This window comes from Sorex araneus, chromosome 7 (assembly GCF_027595985.1).
Source record: "Sorex araneus isolate mSorAra2 chromosome 7, mSorAra2.pri, whole genome shotgun sequence".
In the NCBI taxonomy this organism is placed as follows: domain Eukaryota; kingdom Metazoa; phylum Chordata; class Mammalia; order Eulipotyphla; family Soricidae; genus Sorex; species Sorex araneus.
The window spans coordinates 32,246,645-32,268,589 of NC_073308.1; the positions used below are offsets into that span (position 1 = coordinate 32,246,645).

The 21,945-nt window shown below is 36.3% G+C and overlaps 1 protein-coding gene across 1 annotated transcript in view; it reads left to right on the forward strand.

Annotated features, from left to right (window-relative positions):
* The window catches only part of PTPRC (protein tyrosine phosphatase receptor type C), a 134,452-nt gene extending 114,537 nt beyond the window's left edge, over nt 1-19,915 (forward strand). Inside the window, exons 22-29 of the mRNA XM_055144696.1 lie at nt 3,859-4,008; nt 8,811-8,901; nt 10,984-11,117; nt 12,036-12,170; nt 13,753-13,875; nt 14,090-14,268; nt 17,019-17,154; nt 18,762-19,915. Coding sequence (XP_055000671.1) covers nt 3,859-4,008; nt 8,811-8,901; nt 10,984-11,117; nt 12,036-12,170; nt 13,753-13,875; nt 14,090-14,268; nt 17,019-17,154; nt 18,762-19,037 — 1,224 coding nt within the window. The 3' untranslated portion in view covers nt 19,038-19,915. The remainder of the gene's footprint in view (nt 1-3,858; nt 4,009-8,810; nt 8,902-10,983; nt 11,118-12,035; nt 12,171-13,752; nt 13,876-14,089; nt 14,269-17,018; nt 17,155-18,761) is intronic.
* The last annotated feature ends 2,030 nt before the right edge of the window (nt 19,916-21,945 follow it).

Consider the following 21,945-nt stretch of genomic DNA (forward strand, 5'->3'; position numbering starts at 1 on the left):
GTCTCACAGTGGAGACATTACTGGTGCCCGATTGAGCAAATCGATGAGCAAGGGACGGCAGTGCTACAGTGCAGTGGGCATGGCGTAGTATTACTGCAAGTATAAAACAATGAAATCAATGCTACTTGGATAAAGTAAATAAATAAGAAATATTTTAAAAAGGAATATTGTTTACACATATTAGAATGGAGGATACACAAATGCTGAAAACTAATTTGGTGACTTTTTATGAGATTAAAACTGGATGGCTACTTTAATTTGCTTTCAAGGGGCCATGCCTGGCAGTGCTCAAGGCTTACTTCTGATTCTGTGCTCAGGGATAAATCTGTGTTGCCAGGGGTCAAACCTAGGTCAGCCATTTGCAAGGCAGGTGCCCTACTGCTGTATTGTCTCTCTAGCCCCATCTGATTAAAACTAGGTAGACGGTAGTTTAGTGGTCCAATCCTGTACTCATCTTTAATAATTGGGAGCACTAGCAAGGTTTTAAATTTTGGTTAAGTAATCTGTAAAGTGGAGATAATGTATTATCCAGGAGATGGACTTTCAAATGTGTACAATCAGAAACATATGCAGTAATGTTCACTGCATTCAGCATTATCAGAATAAAATCAAAGTGGTAAAACACTAATTTATGTGTGTAGGAAAATAGACAAACAAAACAAACATATATGCTCTTTTTACAACAGACACTGGTTAAAAGAATGATGCAGGCATGTATATTTATGCAATTATATTCTCAGATGACAAAGAGTGAATAAATTCTTCTGTCAGTTATATTTGGTGAACAAACTCACCAAATATAACTGATAGAATACTACTCACAGAATTTTTTTATTTTTTATTTTTTTAAAATAAATTTATTTATTTTTAATTAATGAATCACCATGAGGGTACAGTTACGGATTTATACACATCTGTGCTTATGATTCCCCCATACAAAGTTCGGGAACCCATCCCTTCACCAGTGCCCATACTCCACCACCAGTAAACCCAGCATCCCTCCCATCCTCCCCAATCCCATCTCCCTCCACCCCACCCTGTCACTGTGGCAGGGCATTCCCTTCTGTTCTCTCCTTCTAATTAGCTATTGTGGTTTGCAATAAAGGTGTTGAGTGGCCACTGTGCTCAGTCTCTAGCCCTCATTCAGCCCGCAACTCCCTTCTCCCACATGGCCTTCGACTACATTATAGTTGGTGATCCCTTCTCTGAGTTGCCCTTTCCCCAGAATGTGAGGCCAGCCTCCTAGCCATGGAGTCAACCTCCTGGTAGTTGTTTCTACAATTCTTGGGTGTTAGTCTCCCACTCTACTCACAGAATTTTTAAGAAATGACTAAGGTGTAGAATGTTTATAGATACATAGATACAGTGTCTGTGTATAAAAACAGATTTAAAAAAACTTTTTAAATTGAATAACTGTGAGATACAGTTACAAAGCTTTCGTGTTTGAGTTTCAGTCACACAGGGATCGAACACCCATCCTCCACCAGTGCACATTTTCCACCATCAATGTTCTCATCATCCGACCCCCCTTAGCCCCCAGTCCCAACCCTCCCCCTGCCTCTATGGCAGATAATTTCCCCCATACTTTCTCTCTCTCTACTTTGGGGCATTATGATTTGCAATACAGATACTGAGAGGCTAAAAAAAAACTTTTAAAAAAGAATTTTTAATGATAATAATAAGCCCAAGCATGGCAATAACCCTTTAAATAAAAGATTAAATTCCCCATTCAAAAACATGCAAAATTGAATCAACAGAGAAGCAGCCAGGCATTCTGGTGAGCAACGCGGCCTGGAAAATGCTCCGGACCCGAATTGGGGCCAACAACACCGGGGAGCCAGAGGTGGAGGTGCAGCCACAACACCTTCTCCAGATGGAGCCCTGGTGACATTGAGCAGCAACTAACATGGCTCCGGGATTCGGGACTGGGACACATCCAAGCCGCGCGGCCGCTAATGCGGCCGCGCCACCTTTTCTAAAACCTGAAAACATACAATAATTTAATGGAAAACTAATTATCAAATGCTTCCTTAGTAGGGCTATCTTTTTTGGGAGTATAACTCCCACAACAATAGTGAGTTTTGTGTTGAAATATGGAACATAATCAAGGTGAAGAGAAAATGAAGTGAAATTCATCAGTTATACAGTTGGGGTGGGGGGCGGGGGGTGTACCGGGGATCTTGGTGGTGGAATATGGGCACTGGTGAAGGGATGGTGTTTGAATACTGTATAACTGAGACATAAACCTGAGAACTTTGTAACTTTCCACATGGTGATAAAATAAAACGACAACAACAACAACAAAAACATGCAAAATCAAGGTATACCGTGATTTTTGGTGGTGGAATATGTGCACTGGTGAAGGGATGGGTGTTTGAGCATTGTATAACTGAGACTTAAACCTGAAAGCTTTGTAACTTTCCACGTGGTGATTCAATAAAAGAATTAAAAAAAAAAAACAAAAAAAACATGCAAAACAGATTGTTACCAAAAGAGAGGAGTTATCTTCTGTGAAAGAATGATAGTGAAATTATATAGCCAAACGTAAGGGAACAGAGATGATAGTAAAAGATATTTTAACTTTATCAGAAATATGGCATTTATTAAAAAGAATGACACCAAATATGATTCACAAATTAGGAGTCATTAAATGCATTTTTAAATACATGTTTTGAAAAGTCCTAGAAAACTCTTTTGAAATTGAATTGTTTGTAATACACCCTTGTATTTTAAGTCCTAGAGCTTGTATGACATGCATTACAGTTTAATACAGTGTTTCTACACCTTTATCTGACCATAGTCCTCACTGACCTGTTTCCTTCTTTTGTCCCTGGTAAAACATGTCATGGCTCCCTTTTTACATGATTTTGAGTTGTGGCCCCTATGGACTAGATAAAAGGCCCACAGAGGTTGAGAAATACTATTTTTATAAAATTATTTTTATAAAGCTATTTTTATTGTAAATGAAAGAGCCAATATTTAAAAAGCTACTGATAGTTGCTTTTAAGGCATATAATAATTCAACATCAGTCCTTACATCAGTGTCAGCTTCCCTTCATCAGATTAACGCCCACATAAACCCCAATTCCACTCCGACCTGTCAACTTGACAGGCACATTACAAAATTTCAGTGGTTGCCACTTAGATTTTATGTTTTCAGTTTTGTTGAATCAGTTTTTTTGTATATACAGCTCTACTCCTCACTCACATCTGTGGTATAACTGATGCCCTGATGCCTCTTCTTTCCCCCTTGATTTCTTTCCTTCTCTGTCAGTCTCCTCTGAGACTGGGTCAAAGATGATCTATGCATACCCCTTTTACTACAATACATTTCCTCATTCAGAGAAATAGTTTTAATATATTAGTAATTTTACTTATTGATCAAAAGAATCATTGAAAGGAGTAGTATTATGCCAAAAACAGTAACAACAAGTCTCAAAAAAAAAAATGGGAGACGTTACTGGTACCCGCTCGAGCAAATTGATGAGCAAGGGATGACAGTGATGGTGACAGTGATAATAACATAAAGTATATAGTAATAATAAGCCGTGCACTACACTGTAGATACCTTGATTACTTACTTTGCTCTTTTGCTTTTCTGGAATGAAAATCTGAGATAGAATTTGCTCATATTCAAAAAATTGAGAGAACCGACTTTCAGGCTATTTAAATGTTAAAGATACTTTCCTTTTCCACATACTGTCCTAAATCTGAGCAAAATTAAGAAAATATGTCATCATTTAAATGTTCTATACAACTATAAATTGTGTTAAATATGTTTTATGTAATTGCACATAAATGGTGTTAACTATTTATATTTACATTGTGATAACTATGTATTTTCCCTTGAAATTATAGGCACAGTACATCTTGATTCATCAGGCCTTGGTGGAGTATAATCAGTTTGGGGAAACAGAAGTGAGCTTGTCTGAGTTGCATTCATATTTATATAACACAAAGAAAAGAGACCCTCCCAGTGAGCCATCTCCTCTGGAGGCTGAATTTCAGGTAACAGTTGTGGTAGTAACAATAATAATTAGACTGTATTTAATTGAATCCTATCTATTTTAAATCACCATGCTATGCCCTTGACGTTGTTCCACAAAGAGGCCTCACCATGACCTATATAGCACAGATCAGGAAATAGAGACACAGAGTTCAAGAGAAATGCCTGAAGTCATACAACAGTTATGAAGGAAATTTGTTTAATTCAGAGATCTCTGATCCTATACCCAATACTTTCAACCTGTCTTCATGAAGCTGATATAAAATAAAAGTGTCAAAATATAAAATAAAAGTGTCAAAATAATAGTACGGAGCCACAAAATTGGCCTGCCAAAGGCAATGTAGCATTGCACCTTTAAAAACTGCACCTGGTTTTGGTTTGTAAAGGAAATAATTAGAGGAGTTTATGACTCTTTAGGAAGTTGAACTGGCTGGAGCTGGTAGACAGAAACTAAAGGATATATACACATGTCTTAACGTATTTATTTGGCAATTCCTCTGAAAGTTAACCAGAGATGTAGTCCTCTGTGATTTCAGAGAGTTGGCATAGCCACCTCAAAGTTACGCATTTGTTCAAAAAAATGTTCTGCAACTTTTACCTATGGTTTCCAGTTTAGTAAGCCTTTTTTTTTTTATAAACAAACTGATCAATTCAGGGAGTTTCATAAGGCTAGGAATGTGTTTTTAATCAGATAAGGAATTTTAATGTTTTGGATCAAAGTGGGATTGGGGTGGAGGATGGAGGTGGAACATGAAATAATCTCCAAGGAACATGATCCACCAGAGGGTATGGAAGACCTCTACTATAATGGGTAGCAGGCTCCAAGGGATTTCTTAAACACAGAGGTTAAGATCTATTGTTCCTTTAGCTGATACTTTAATCATATACACTATACTAACCCTACTACACTTCATGTACACACGCACCGTTTGAAAGTACATACTTAACCATTGATATGTATAAAGACTAAATATATGTATAAAGACTAAATAAATGATATGTATAAAGACTAAAATCTTTGGTAAATGTGGTTAAGTATCTACAGTGCAAAATGCAAGTCCAGCCACAAGAGTGAATAGAGGTATAGATTGGTTGGCATATTTTCTGATGAGAATTTGTGGGTCTTGTAGCCTAATTCCTTTCTTTTTTTCAAAAGAAATCACTGTTGCACAACCATCAGGAGAGTTTAGGCAAAGAGAAGTAGGAAAAAGAACTTTGTTCAGCGTAAGGGAAAAAATGTAAAACAGTTAAAAAAGAAAAAGAAAAAAAGAAAAATCTTCAGTAGGTAAAGCTAGTAGATTTACTAAAAATTGTTTTCTGGGTAATTAAAAATTTATTATGATGAATTTCGGGGAAAGCAAATCAGTTTTCTTTGTTTTCTCCAGCAAGACTGAGCACTCCAGAGATACAGGCTTTGCATGCAGATGATTGGCTTACACCCATCTATATTTTGTCACAGTGGCTTCTTGAAAGTCAGGAGGCATTCCCTTGAGGGTTTGTCAAATTTCAAATTTGTCAAATTGAGAATATTGTCTATTTTTGCATGGACAATAAAGAATGAATTGGTCACAGAAAGACATGATTCCACAGAGATAGCAGAAATGATGAAATGATTAGGTAGAATGGTAGATCACCAGGTTGAAGGTTGAAATCATTACAATGTCTGGAAAGAATAGAATTATTTTTCAGGGGCTAGAGAGATAGCACAGCGGGTAGGGCGTTTGCCTTGCACGCGGCCAACCCGGGTTCGATTCCCAGCATCCCATATGGTTCCCTGAGCACCACCAGGGGTAATTCCTGAATGCAGAGCCAGGAGTGGCCCCTGTGCATTGCCAGGTGTGACCCAAAAAAGCCAAAAAATAAAGAATTAGTTTTCAATATTAGGGGTTTAGTTACTTTTAAGATGGTAGAGAGTTTATAATGAAACCTGCAAAGTTCAAATGATAGAAACGCGGGGCAGAAAAGTGGGAGGAAAGGTAGCAAGAGGTAAAGAAGCTAAGAAGTCAAGATGCTAGAGTATTGGAGAAATTATGTCACCATGTTGAAGTGCCCAGGAGTGACAGCATGCCATGAGAAAAGCACAGAGTTAGTTAAATCTAAAAGCTAAGTGAGATAGAGTGATCCAGAAATTGTTTCCCGGCTGTCGGAGTTCTTCCTGGCACAGCCTCCTGCCCATCTTGGCGGCTGGGCTCGTGTGGGCAAAGGGTTCACTCTTGAGGAGGGTGAGTTTTTGCCAGGGGAACCCACATTCCCTGGCGATCAGCATGGCTCCTTAGACTTGCAACTTGTCTGTGGCCCAGGTTTGAGATTAGAGACTGCCAGCACCTGTAGTGTCTGTAAAGCTTGTTGTTCCACATCTGCACTAACTGAGAGAAATCCTGTGACAACTTGTGACACTAGCCCATGTAACCATAGAATTCACTTTCCTATTCCTATCTCCTAATTCTGATGTAATGCATCCCTTTCTGTCCCTATGTATAACCATTATCCTCCCCAATAAACTTTGTCCTGTGACTGCAAGTCTATGGCCTGACTTGAGTGGCTTTGTCTCGGCAATGATGCATGAGCAAACCCAAAGGCATTCATTGCCTTAGGTGCCAGGAAACTGTCTCACGTTCCCAGGGTTTGTGCCACTGGCCAGCTACATTGGACTTCATCAAGTGAAAGGCATATTGGATGGAGACTGGAATATCAAAGTAGTTGGGGATCTTTGACAGAGGAAAGAGGAACGGTTTGCTAGTAGAACAGAACTAGAAACAAAGCGAACACATAACATTTTTTTGTGGACGATGAGGTTAAAGGAGTGTGAAGAGGGAAATCAGATTAGGGTTTTTTTTGGTTTTTAAAGCTGTAGCATTTTTGGTGGTTCCACTTTGTGTTCCCTTCTTCAATGCATCCTACCCTTTCTAAAGTAATTGAGAGGATATTTGGAAGAAGATAATTAGAATGGATGAAAGGTTGTTGACAACATTCTATGAACACTAGACAAAGAGAGGAAGGAACGGATTGAGCATATGCAGCATATGGGTGAAGTGGAAGGCTTCGACAGAAACAAACAGGCTTCAGGTGTAAAAAAAATATTCTTTTTGTCTTAGATAGAGGTAAGATACTAGTTTACTCTTAGTTCTAGATACAGGATAGAGGGCAGCGACCACTTGGGAACCATTTTCATTAGAGCACAGCATTTGAGAATGCTTTCCAAAGTTGCTTATGCCGGTGTTCAAGTGACTTGATATTCAGTTAAAAGGTTTTGATTTGTTACGTTACATGGCAATAAAGGGGGTTTGGCAAGATGCTATGTAGAATTTGAAAGAGGACACGACCTTTTAAATGCACACATATACATGTGTATACAATAATAATGAAATATGCATGATACATTTTCTCAGTTTTGTTGATTCATGCACTTGGTATGCATAGTTTTAAGTTATTCATTGGAAAGCAAATAGTTCAATGTGAGAGGTTTCTCAGAAGAAAATGGCACTTAAGCTGGTACTTAAAGGTCAAGTAGAAGTTATGAGAGTGAGACAAAGGAGGAAAGGGTAGGCCAGGCAGAAGATACATGGGGAGGGCTGCCAAGAATCAAAGGGACCATTTGATCTCTTTAATAACTGGAGAGGTTGGTTTGGCTAAAGTGCAGAGAGCCCTGCAGGAGATGAAATGGAAAGGACAATCAGCAGCACATTTTGTGGCTTGTAGTATATATAGAAGAAAGGGTAGATGCTTCTTAATAACATGGAAGTTGCTGAGGAGCCTTTGAGGAAAAAACCATTTTGTTTTAACAGCAACAGAACACATGAGTTGGCAGATAAAGAGACCAGTCAGATGCTGTTGATGCTTCTCATTGAAGAATAAAAGTGGACTGGAACTAATTAAAAAAATGTCAAGCATGCCAGGTTCTTGAATAATGTTTTTGTTATTATTATTATTATTATTATATGATGTTCACGAGAAATAAACAACCCCGAGCAGTGCTGAAGGAAGCATGGCATTATTGGAAGATTATTGGAAAATTTGCTTTCATAATGTGTCTTTTCACTAAAGACACAATGTCCAGGATCCCATTATTGATAAGTGAGAACTTGGTTGGAAAGAATTTGAGAACTTCCCCCGTATGGAGCACTCACTCTCCGTGAGCTGCCATGAAGGGGAAAGCTGCCTGCCAGGAGCAACGGTTTTGCCAGTTATCTGTAGAGTTTATTTCTGTTCATTTAGAATATTTTTTTTTGCTATTTTTCAACATAAATACTGATCAACATCATATAATGTCAGACTACACTATGTTCCATCACCTCTGAAGTCTGAAGTATATTCTGTAGGACAAGCTGTTTATGGGCTGGAGTGGTGATAGCACAGTGGGTAGGGCATTTGCCTTGCATGTGGCCGACCTTGGGTTCGATTCCTCCGTCCCTCTTGGAGAGCCCGGCAAGCTACCGAGAGTATCTGCCCCCACGGCAGAGTCTGATAAGCTACCCGTGGCATATTCGATATGCCAAAACCAGTAACAAGTTTCACAGTGGAGACGTTACTGGTGCCTGATTGAGCAAATCGTTGAGCAACTGCATGACAGTGATACAGTGATACAGCTGTTTATGTTTAGCTCAAATTAACACACCAAAGTATTAAGTAAAAGCAGAATTTTAGAGATAAACTAAGACTTTTGGCCTCTATAAAACATACACAGATAGTACACAACTTGGTTCAATACTTTCATTTAAAGATCATCTTATGCAACAATGAGGAACAAAGCCAAAAATTATGTTTTTAACAGATTTTTCCATTGTAATTTTTTTTCCTCCCTCAGAGACTTCCTACGTATAGGAACTGGAGGACGCAGCACACTGGGAATCAAGAAGAAAACAAAAATAAAAACAGGAATTCTTATGTCATTCCATGTATGTCATTTATTTGTTTTTTTTCATATTCAATAAAGTTAAGCTACCTTTTGGATGTGTCTCATGTAAGACACACAAATAAACGATCTGTAAGCTTCTTTTCAACATGTGGTTGACACTAGATAACAGCTAATACTGTTATCCACTTTTTAATTAGAACAAATATTTTGTGCCCCAAGTGTGTACAATGAATTTCAGGAAGTAAACCAAATCCAGTCTTTTCTTTCTACCAATTAATTATTTCAGAAATAAGAAACCTTTGAAACTAGGAGGGAACAAAACTGAGACTTTTCTGATAGTTATCGCTGTTATTTTACTTTATTCGGTTTGTTTTATCTTTAGCTTATTTCAATTATTTACTCAAGAGAAATTGCCAAATAACTAATATTACATACTGTTGTTATTTATTTTTTACTCTGAAATTCCTTATATTTTGAAGTTGATATAACTGGAAAATATTCTGTAAAAACTGTCAACTAGATGTAGCAGATCAAAATACAAACAGTTGCAAGGCTTGAATTTTGTTACTTACGCTGATTTGTAGGTTCACTCTAATTTTATTTGTTTGTATGCACTAAAATTAGTATGGGGAAAATATAATGTGACTTAATAAACTAGATAATAAAACAAATGATATTTTGTTGGCCTAGATAATTTTTGAGAAAGTCCATACAAATAAAGGTCAACATAGGGAATGTCTATGCAGCTAATAATCATATTATTATAAATTAAATAAGTTTATATATGGTGAGAATTTATGGATTAAATATTTTATTGATTACATATTAGCCTGGGCTGGAGCAATAGCATAGCGGGTAAGGCGTTTGCCTTTCATGTGGCCGACCCCGGTTTGATTCCTCTATCCCTCTTGGAGAGCCCAGCAAGCTACGGAGAGTATTCTGCCCGCCCAGCAGAGCCTGGTAAGCTACCCGTGGCGTATTCAATATGCCAAAAATAGTAACAATAAATCTCACAATGAAGACGTTACTGGTGCCCGCTCAAGCAAATCGATGAACAATGGGACTACAGTGCTACAACATCGCTACATATTAGCCTAAAATAATCTAAATTATTTTGATGTTATAAAATGCAAAAATTAGATTTTGCTTAAGTGATGTTTACATTTAAACCTATATATGTGTTTTAACTTATAGGTTAATCAGAACAATTATATTCTGTGAGATACTAAATATAACAAGACTTGAATAATATATGGATTGCTATTGTCTTTATTTACTGTACATTATGATCCATTTTTTGAGGGGTGAATCCCTTTGGGGACTTCTTTTCCTTATAATTCTTTTTTATAAATTTACTATAAATAACTGAATTTTATGTATACCCAGATTGCACATATATCAATTTACATAATATAATCTATCATTTCTAAAACTATTTTTAATTTTGTGACAAAGAAGTGATTTTATTTCTTTTACTTCTTTTTATTTTGCTTTTTGTTTGTTTCTTGGCTTGCTCTTGCTTTTTTATTTTTCTGTCATTGAGCAATGCGTGGCAGTGCTCAGGGATGACTTTGAGCTGGGTACTCAGGGGTCAGTCACTCCCTGATATACTCAGAGAATCATGTGGTACCAGGGATTGAACTTAGGCTTCTTGTATGCAAACCAAATGTTCCAGCCTTTTGAGTTCTCTCCCCAGCCCTGAGATTTGATTTCTTAAAGGAAGGCATGTATTTGGGCATATGATGTCAACATTGTCAACTTGACAGATGTAGCACTATAGTACTGTCATCCCGTTGTTCATCGGTTTGCTCGAGTGGGCACCAATAATGTGTCCATTGTGAGACTTGTTGTTACTGTTTTTGGCATATTGAATACACCACAGATAGCTCACCAGGCTCTGCTGTGTGAGCGGGATACTGTCAGTAGCTTGCCGGGCTCTCCGAGAGGGACAAAGGAATTGAACCTGGGCCGGCCGTGTACAAGGCAAATGCCCTACTCGCTGTGCTATCGCTCCAGTCCAACTTGACAGATGATAACATGTAAAATCTGTCTCAGATATACTAAATGCGTGCATAACCTGGTCACATGAGATGGTAAAATTGCTATCAATTTATTTTAACAGATGATTTTAACAGAGTGCCACTTAAGCATGATCTGGAAATGAGCAAAGAGAGTGAACAGGAGTCAGATGAGTCTTCTGATGATGACAGTGACTCAGAGGAAACCAGCAAGTACATCAATGCATCTTTTATAATGGTAGGTATTTAAGTGTCCAAAGTATAAGTCCTAACTTTAACATCTATATAGTCACAAGCATATACATATATATACATATATATTTTTCCTTTATGTGAAGAAAAATAATTATCTGTTCCAAAATATCTCAAAATCACAATTCTCTTCCATTTTGCTAATGTCTTACATAATAGAATGGGGCTTTGACATCCTCTCCTAAAAACGAAGGGGTCAGTCAAACTGTCTTTATTCTATGTATGCTGTCGCCAAGATGAAAATAAATGAACAAGCCTCAGGGATTTTATAAATTACATTTTGTATTTATTACAATATCCAAATGCATGTATTTGAGGGTTTGAGGTCCACAAAGTCAATTTAACGAATGCAAAATCTCTCTCAGATATACTGAATGCATGCATACTCAAGCTACATGAAAAGGTAAAAATACTTTCCAAACTAGATTTTGAAAAAGAAAAAAATGTTTTTATGACTAATCATTGATTTGATAAGGGAATGAAGAGCTTGACTATAGGTATATATTGATCGACATGACAGCTGTAATTTCTAATGACATATTTTAACTTGTATGAATATTTGAGCATATTAAAATCAGTCATAATTTATTACAAATACAAATATGATTATACTGATTAAAATATAATTATATTAATTATATTTATATTTGCTCAAATAAAAATTTGAGCAAATATAAAAAGCAATGCATTTTTGGAGGGGAGACCATGATTTTGCAAGATAATGATGTGAATTTATATTAGCGAAACATATTAATTAAATAAGTATTTTACATATAGACATTATTTCTTCAGCTAAGGATCTCAATAGTTTGTATAATAACACTGGTTTTAAAGTAAATAGCTATTTTTAAATATTTAATAGTCCAATCCTCAGTTGTAGTAACAAAGCCCCATTGTTTTTAAGAGTTACTGGAAACCTGAAATGATGATTGCTACTCAGGGACCTCTGAAAGACACCATCGGTGACTTTTGGGAGATGATATTCCAAAGAAAAGTCAAAATTATTGTTATGCTGACAGATTTGAAGAACGGAGACCAGGTTTGTACCCTCCCGTCCTTACATGTTCACTGAGGCATAATGATTTACAGTCCTATTAACCATAGTTTCAGGCATACAGCCTTCCAATACCACACCCACCACCAGAGGCCTGCTTCCCTCCATCAAGGTCTTCAGGACCCTCCCCAACCACCTTCCACCCCTTCCCCAGGTAACATCAGTTTTGTAGACTAATGTTCCTGTTCTGTTGCCTTTGGCCATTTGTTGCTCTCTTTACTGTGTTTCTTCATCTCCTACCTATGATAAGCTCATTCTGTATTTGTCCCTCTCCTTTGAGCAGATCTCACTCAGCACAATACCCTCTAGTTCAATGTGTGTTGTGGCAAATGGCATGAATTCATCGTTTCTTGGAGCAGAGTAATGCTACATAGGGGATATATATCACAGTTTCTACCATAAACCAATATTCTCCATCATTGAATTGCTTGCTGGATTGCTATATGCAAATCTTTTTGTTGCCCTGTTATATGAATTGATTTGTTCAGTCTTACCACCATCAATCCAAGTGCTGATCTCTTGTGTATGGTTCTGACACTGTCTCATGTTTGGCCTTCTTCTGTTTTGCTTGCTGTTTACTTTTAACCTGATATACAAACAATCTCTATGTCTTTGCTAGAAACCAGAACTGTGTTTCTTTTGTTTTCTTCAAAAAATTCTTTAAACTCACATTTAAGATTTAGTAATCAAGCACAAAATAATTGTAACATTCAAGCAAAATGCTAACATATCCTTTTGTTGTCATATTTTTATGTTTTCCAAACTTCCCACTTTGGACAAGAAAGTTTGCTGTTTAAATCATTATAACATACCATTTGCATTTTAAACATTGAGTCTTAGTCTTTACTGAAATTTCCTTTATTCAAATGCACACTTTCTTCCCATTTTGGTCTTATTATTTTAGCAGAACAGGACTAAAATATTTACCAAAGTCTTTAGTTCTTTACATTTATATTATTTGTTATAATGAAATTCTATAGATGAAGGTAACTCTAAGAACTAATTTGATTTGTTTGATGCCTATGACATACATTTTATCTTTCCTTAATATGTTGAATTACCAAATTTCCCCTGTAGTAGATATTACTTAGTTTTACCACTTGATGTACAATATGACTAATGTTAAATCTTGAAGCCATCATTTGTGTGCAGTTATATTGCAGGTGCTCTCTTTCTCTTTACCCTGTTCCTTACCCTTGTACACAGGAAGGTGGCTTTTTTAAATGTTTGTTGATAATTATAATGACGATGTTATTTTAAGAACTATATATTAGATTTCAGCATGAAAATGATGAAAACCAGGCACTGGATCAGGAACATTGGCAGGATTGTCAACACTTATGAAATAATAAAACTTCCAGAGGGAGAAAATAATTGTGTAATTAGCCTACTCTTCTATCTGACCTTTTACCTTTAACTTAAATTCGCTCAAAGATTAAAGACAAATATCCAAGGATGAAATCTCCTTTCCTTAAATACCACTTGAGGGACAATGAGCCTGAGTAACGAGCAGACATCAGCTCATACTCTGTGTAGAAGTTTCTGATCCAGGTGTTTTTGTATCTAGGAATGCTGTGCTCAGTACTGGGCAGAAGGAAAGCAAATCTATGGAGAAATAGAAGTCAATATGACAGACACAAACCAGTGTTCAGCTTACACCATCCGTGTCTTTGAACTGACGCATTCCAAGGTATATAACCAATTTCATATGTATATGTCTTTGATGTAATTTGTCCTGTTTAAAAAACTAACATCAATTATTCTGAATGCAAGGTAGCTCTTACATAGTATTTTCAAACAAAGCTGTTTTAATGATTTAAGTTAAGTAACTGTAAAGGAAATGTGACTAGAAAATTATGGGCTGAGCCTCCCTAAGTTAATGCATCCTTAACTTGTGGTTTTAGAAGAAAGACTGCCGAACTGTGTACCAGTACCAATATAATAAGTGGAGTGTGGAGGAACTTCCCACAGAACCCAAAGAACTAATCTCTATGATCCAGAGTCTCAAGGAAAAACTTCCCCAAAATGGTTCCATCGAAGGAGCTAGGAGTCACAAGAACGTGCCTCTCCTCATTCATTGCAGGTAGGTAGGATTTAATGGAAATGCTCTGAAAAACATAAAAATTTGGTTTTGTTTGAAACTTTCTTTTAGGTTCTATTTACCCTGATTTATTGAATATGTAATTTGTTGTAAATACCTTGTGAAGTCTCTCTCAGTTATGCACCTATAAAATAATTCTTACAGAAAAATGACTGATTGTGCTATCATGTAATAGCTTTTACATTGTGAATTTTTTAATGCAAGCTCCATGTCATTCTTGACTCCTCAGTACCTGGCTTTGAATCTCAGTATCTTATGCATAAACAAGTCAATGAATATCAGGATGGATGCATAAAAAGTAGATATGACTATTATACTTCATTCGTGCATCAGTCAACTCTAAGAAGGATTGTTAGAGTCCATAGAGCTAAAGGTTATGCCTATATCACTGTATCACTCTCATCCCATTGTTCATCAATTTATGCGAGTGGGCACCAGTAATGTCTCCATTCATCTCGGCCCTGAGATTGTAGCAGCCTCTCCTTACTCGTTTTTCCCAATGATTGGAGGCTCTTTTCAGGGTCAGGAGAATGAGACCTGTTATTGTTACTGTATTTGGCATGTCGAATATGTCATGGGGAGCTTGCTAGGCTCTTCCGTGGGGGCAGGATACTCTCGGTAGCTTTCTGGGCTCTCCAAGATCATCATAATCATCTCCCTTTATGATTATGTGTCGCACGGCTGCGAATGTATGTATGTATGCCTACATACCTTTAATTATATATTAGCTGAACTATCAATGCTTAGCAACTTTGATTTGAGATATATTGTACAACATTATAATTAAAATATTTTGATAAATATACAGAGTAATACTTAATTTTATAGCTTCCTCTTTGTAGACCCTTAAATTTTATCTATAGCTGATGCCTACATGTCTTTCTTAAACAAACTTATTTAAAAGAACAATTAATAATATGAAATGTTTAAATGAAATATTAAATTAAAGCAGTAAAAAACCATAAACTTATTATTTACAAAGCCACATAATTTATACCAAACTGTATACACTCACATCAAAGTCTTGAGTCCTAAGTTTTAAAAAGTGTAATTTATATGGAAGTATATCTATAGAAATAAGATATAGACTTTTAAAACTATATGTTTTTCATTATTTGATTGAATACCTTCTCTGTTCCTTAGTTATGTGCTATAATAAGCCTATTTTAAAGACATAATTATTGTAACTCTAAACATTTCAGTAAATCATTTGATGGCTCTCTTTTTACTGAATGATAACAAAGATGATTTTTATGTTGATGCTAGTGTATAAGTATACGTAAAAGGCAGATGAGCAGCTAAGAGAAATAAAGAAAAAAAAGGAATTTTATCTAGAAATTTGCAAAATGTCAGGTCCAGTATTGCTGGTTTCACCTGTTTCTAGCTATGCTTTTATTTTCCTCTTATCTTGAAGGAAGATCATTTACCAAACTAGCATGCTGATATCTCTCCTAACAATTTTAGTTCAAAATTTAAAATGTATTCAAATCTGTGAGTAAACAGAACAAAGTAGAGGTTTAAAATCTAAAAATAGTACTTTGTAGACCATAGAATTATTAGACATTCAAATTGAACAACTTTGCCTAAAGAACATATGGGGTAGGAATTGTTTTCTTTGGAAAGAATGGAATGATTTTTTTTTAAATTTTTTTTCTTTTCTTTTTTTTTTTAATTTAATTTATTGAATCACCAAGTGGAAAGTTACAAAGTTCTTAGGCTTATATCTCAGTTATACAATGCTCAAACACCCATCCCTTCACCAGTGCCCATATTCCACCACCAATAAAAACAAAAACAAAACAAAAACAAAAGGAAAAACAAAAAAAAACAGTATACATCCCACCCCTCACCCCCCAGCCCCGCCCCCGTTCGTGAGTGATAATTTCACTTCCTTTTCTCTTTACCTTGATTACATTCCAGATTTCAACACACACTCACTATTGTTGTTAGAGTTTCAAAACAGACTCACTATTTTTGTTGGAATTTATCCCCCAAGAATACAGCTCTATTAACAAGAAAATATTTGATGATAAGTTTTCCACTGATGAGAATGAAGAGATAAAATGTCGCGGCTGCGCGGTTTACAATTTCTGTATTATAGTAATTAAGTCCGTGGAGATTTAAGTTGGAAAATGAATCATTTCCCTTCCTGGAACAGCATGTAGCCAAAGTTAGTTCACAGTCTCCATACATAGGTGCAAGCACTTGCTGGAACCCCAAATCCTACAGCTGTCTCTGGTTCCCGCTCGTTCCACATCCACCAGCTGTACAGAGGCGTGGGCACCCGGGCCGAAACCCGGCCGGAGCCGAGCACCGGCCCTGGCTGGGACTGGAATGATTTTTTAAAGAAGGGCATAATGGCCCCTCAGTGAAATACAACAATCTTCCATACTCTTTCCTCTAAGGATACTTTTTTGTAGCACTTTCAGTGGTTTTTCATAACAAACAATACGAAATATATTATTTCGGCTCTGCTTTGGGGCAGATCGGAGTTTGGGATGGAAACATCTGAAATGTGGTGGGAAGGTGTAATGGTGGTGGGATTGGTGTTCGAATATTAAATGTAATCAAATATTGTGAACTACTTTATAAAATAAAAATGTTTCAAAAAAGAATGGAATGAAATACAATAGACATAAAATGAAGAATATATCTTATCTCTTTAGTCTAATATCACTTTCTGTATATGATGTAGCATTCTTCATTTTTTTAATCATTTCTTTCTTTTCCAGAGATGGATCTCAGCAAACAGGTGTATTTTGTGCTTTGCTTAATCTCTTGGATAGTGCAGAAACAGAAGAGGTAATCGATGTTTTTCAAGTAGTAAAATCTCTTCGCAAAGCTAGACCAGGAATGATTCCCTCATTTGTAAGTATCCCTTATCATTGTTTGTATTTTTATTATGATAATTTTATCTTCTTTTCATATTATCATGCTTCTCTGTCTTTTCATTCACTCCTACTCACATAGCCATAATGCTTACCTCCCACACTTATGTGATTTATCACATTCTACTATTATTAATTAAAATGCAAGGTCTAGTTAGAATTTGTCAGTGATTTTCTATGGCTGCTTATAAAGAACACAAATCCTCATGAATGCTTTACTTCTTCCTCTTTGATTTTCCTCATTTTCTTCACCTTTACTCTTCCTCCTTGAGCCTTTGAACTTGTGTCAGTTTGTGTTCTTGTGTGAAAAACCACCACAAAATTTCTTCTCTGAAAAACAAATCACGTTTATTATAGTTGAAGAGTCTAGTTGATTTTCTGAATAGTTCTTCTGTGTCTTCAGGCCCAGCCAATGTAGACCAGCCTCGCTCCGCCTGCCAGTGTTGGTAATGTGTCTTCTGGGGCTTGGCAGTTCTAAAATGACCTTAACTGCCAATAAGCAGGTGTTGGGTAGCTGTTAGCAGTGGCACCAGGGAACTCATATCTCTCCCTAGCCAGAGACATCCTGGCATCACACACAGTGAGAGAATTTCAGAGAGTGGAACCTGCAAGAACTCACAATACCCAGACGTGGGACTGGCATGTGTCTTCCCCTGTCTTTTACCAATGAAACAAATCACATAGAGAAGGAATGAAATGGACTCTAACTCTTATAGATAGAGACTGCAAAGAGATTGTATACAGAGAGGAAAGAGTGCTATTTTCACAATCAAATATTTACCATTTGTGCATGACCATATAAACTTATTTTTCATAATATGCATAGCCTTACTTACAAGTAAGGCATTGGGCTTATATCTACTGACTTTTAAAAAGTATTGAGGCTGAAGTGATAATACAAGAGGTAAGGTGCTTGCCTTGTTAGCAGTTTGATCCTGATCTTCAAATGGTCCCCCCGCCATGCATCACCAGGAATCAGAAATCACACCCAGCACTGTGGGGTATGACCCACTCCACAAAATAAAAATCAACAAATATGCATTGATTGTCACAATATGTTCTTCTACTGGGAGACTCACTGTTTAATTTTAGGTAAAGGCAGGCATTCATAAAATTGTAGAGGATTGAGAAGGTCAAAAGAATGATAAGAAGCAAGAGTCCTTACTTGACCCTATGAGTATAAGGATAAGTTTCCTGAAGCAGAAAACTCCTGTTCCTCTATTTATGATGATATATTGGTATTTTCTAAGAGAAGACACATGTGAAATGACATTCTGGGCAAATCCATAGTCATAGAACGTGCCATGACTTTGCATGGGAATGCATGGCAGTGTGGTGTATGGTAAATTTTGAGGAGTATCCTTCACTCTTAGAATGTCAAGCTGTTACAGCTTTGGAATGATAGAACTTTGGAACTTTCAACGGTAGCAGCTATTTAAAACTCTATTTTTAGAAAAATAGGTAAGCATTGGGTTCTGTTATTTGTGAGTCACACAGGAAATGATGAGTTCTTGATATTTATCCAAAATTAAAATATAAATAATAAAACAAACTTTCCTTATGTCATTTTTCCCTTTGTTTTCATAGGAACAATACCAATTCCTCTATGATGCTATGGCTAGTCTTTATCCTCCCCAGAATGGACAAGTAAAGGAAAACAATAATCAAGAAGATAAAATTCAATTTGATAATGAAGTGGACAAAGTGAAACAAGATGCTAATTGTGTCAGTCCACTCAGTAAGCCAGAGAAGGACCATGAAGAAAAAAAGGAAGATGAAGCTTCCAAACCCACAAATGACACTGAGGGACCAGAACATTCTGCCAATGGCCCAGCCAGTCATGCTTTTACCCAAAATTCATAGGAAAAGACAGAAAAAGTAAAACTTATGTTAGCTGTTACTCTTAATTTTCTAGAAATAGGAAGACAAAATTGATAAGTGGTGATTGAAGGACATCTATGCAAAATTTCTATTTTACTATAAAATATTTGTTTTGCTAAAACATTTTGTACAGTTATGCTTAGTTTTTTAAAACTTTTATCTATCATTCAGCAAAAAATAAACTTCTTTGAAGCCTTTACATATGTATGTGAGAGACAAGAAAAAAAGTAAGAGAGAAAAAGAGAGTACCATTCAGTAAATTGTTTCTGGGAAACTGCTTTTTGAAGCCAAAGATTATACTGGAATTGCTGACTTAGTTTACAGAAGCTATTTTTCTAACTCAGAAGTTACCATGTGGCCTATACGTAAGAATAGTATGTACATGTCCAGAATGACCTCAAGAAGCCATTCATGTTCTAGTCGCATAGATCTTAGAGTATATAATTTTACCTTTAGAAATAGGAATAAAAGTAGTATGCTACATATAGTTAGTATGAGTTAACTAAGTTAACATTTGGAAACCAGATTTGATGTATAAACATTTAGTTCATCATCTTTTCAAGTTTATTTAATCTAATTTAAAAATCTTAAACTGAACTATCTTATCTTATGTGGTGTTTACAATTTTTGCAATATGAATTACTCTCTACCCGATATGTGAAAGTCATCTCTGGTTTCTCTGACAAAAAAGAAAAAAAAGGTATGTCAGTTTCAGTTGAATTTATATAAACATCTTTAATAAAATGCAGAGTATGTTAAATTCATAGGAATGAATGCTGAGTTATTTGCATGTGACATATAATAAAGCTCCTCTCGTGGACCATAAATTGATCTGAAAAATATATTACACTTTTGTATGTTCCCTATTAAAGTTTCTCCTAGACTTTCATTGGTCTGTTTTACTTTTAATTTCTTAAAATATACTGCTTTGCCAGCAATTGCTCTCAATGATCATAATAAAATCTAATCTTTATCTTTTATTGTGAAAGATATATTTAAATGGTAATGGTTGCCTTATGAATTATATAAGCACATTTTAAAATATAGGTTAAATGCAATTAGCATTTGTAGTATCTTTTTCTGGTTTTGAAGTCACACTTGGTTGTTGTGAGTACAACAACCTGAGTAAGTCCTGAGTAGGAACCTGGGTCTGTAATATGCAAGACAAGCAGCCTCTCCTCTGTACTATCTCTCCAGCCCTGTAGAATGATCAGGAAGGTCTTATTTAGAAACTAGTAAAAAAATATGAAAATGTTCATTTTTAGAAAAAATTAATAAAGGAAACTCCTTTGGCAAATTTTACATCAACTAAATGTTAACGTTAGCTACACATTAAGTTTAGGGTAAAAGTTTTATTTTTGTATCTTCACTCTAGGACATATTTTAATACCGTCACTGTACATCATCAGTCTTTCATTCAATTCACATTTATCTTGTGTTTTACCTTCAAATCTTTTATTATTGTAAATACAAAATTAGTAATTAATCATTGAATTTTTTTTTGCATGGTAGCTTGTTAATGTTTTGAAAGAAGTGCATTTTAAAGTGAAGTGAAATTTCCAATTAATATTAAATTTACTTAATGACTCTTTACTGATATGGAATTACTAATTATAAAAGGAGGCTTGAGAAGCACCAGTTACGGGTACAAAAAAGATATCTTTTTTCGCTTTTCTCATTAGTCAGTCAAAAACCTTGTGCTTGATTTCTCCAACTAAAACTTGATCAAGTTTCATTTACTGATGCAAATGATACTTAACAGCTCTTATATTGAATAGACAAGTGTCTATTTGATAGACAAAACAATTAACGTGTTTTATATGCCTATTTTATTTATAAGCTGCTTCAAAATACAGCCTGTGTTCTAAATTTAAAAAAAAAACTACAAAAAAATTTCATTTTCAGAGATTTCAGCAAGTAAAACTCATCTTAAAATATGCCTATGTGGGCCTGGAGTAGTTGCACAGCGGGCAGGGCATTTGCCTTGCAGGCAGCCGACCCAGATTCGATTCCTAGCATTCCATAGGATGCTGAGCACCTGAGCTCACCCCCTGAGCACCGCCAGGAGTAATTCCTGAATGCAGAGCCAGGAGTAACCCCTGTGCATTACTGGGTGTGACCCAAAAAGCAAAAACAAAAACCAAACAAATATGGCTATGTGATTGAGATGTTAAATTTCCACTGAAGTCTATGTTTTTGAGCACTGTTAGCATTGTTGTAGCACTGTCATCCCGTTGTTCATCAATTTGCTCGAGTGGGCACCAGTAATGTCTCTATTATGAGACTTGTTACTGTTTTTGGCATATCAAATATGCCACGGGGAGCTTGCCAGGCTCTGCCGTGCAGGCAGGATACTCTTGGTAACTTGCCAGGCTCTCAAAGAGGGAAGGAGGAATCAAACCCAGGTTGGCTGCGTGCAAGGCAAATGCCCTACCCGCTGTGCTATTGCCCCAAAATTAATACTTAGGAAATAGAGTCATGCTAATTTTTATTTTTTTAAAGAAGCAAACTGAAGTCCCGGTGCTAATCTTCCCACCCCCACACCCCAATTCCACTCTAAATGGATGTTGTAAAGGGAGAGAAATAGAGGCAGGTCAGAAATCCATGATTCTGCAGTTATGTACCCACCAGAGTGATACCCTCTGCATTCACTGTATCACTGTTATCCTGTTGCTCATCTATTTGCTCCAAGGGGCGCCAGTCTCCATTCGTCCCTGTTGCTTGCTAGTGTAGCCTGATGGTATATTGGGGGTTCTTTCAGGGGAATGAGGATCGTCATTTATTACTGTTTTTGGCATATTGAGTATGCCACGGGTAGCTTTCTAGGCTTTGCTGTGTGGGACGGATACTCTCAGTAGCTTGCCAGGCTCTCTGAGAGGGACTAAGGAAA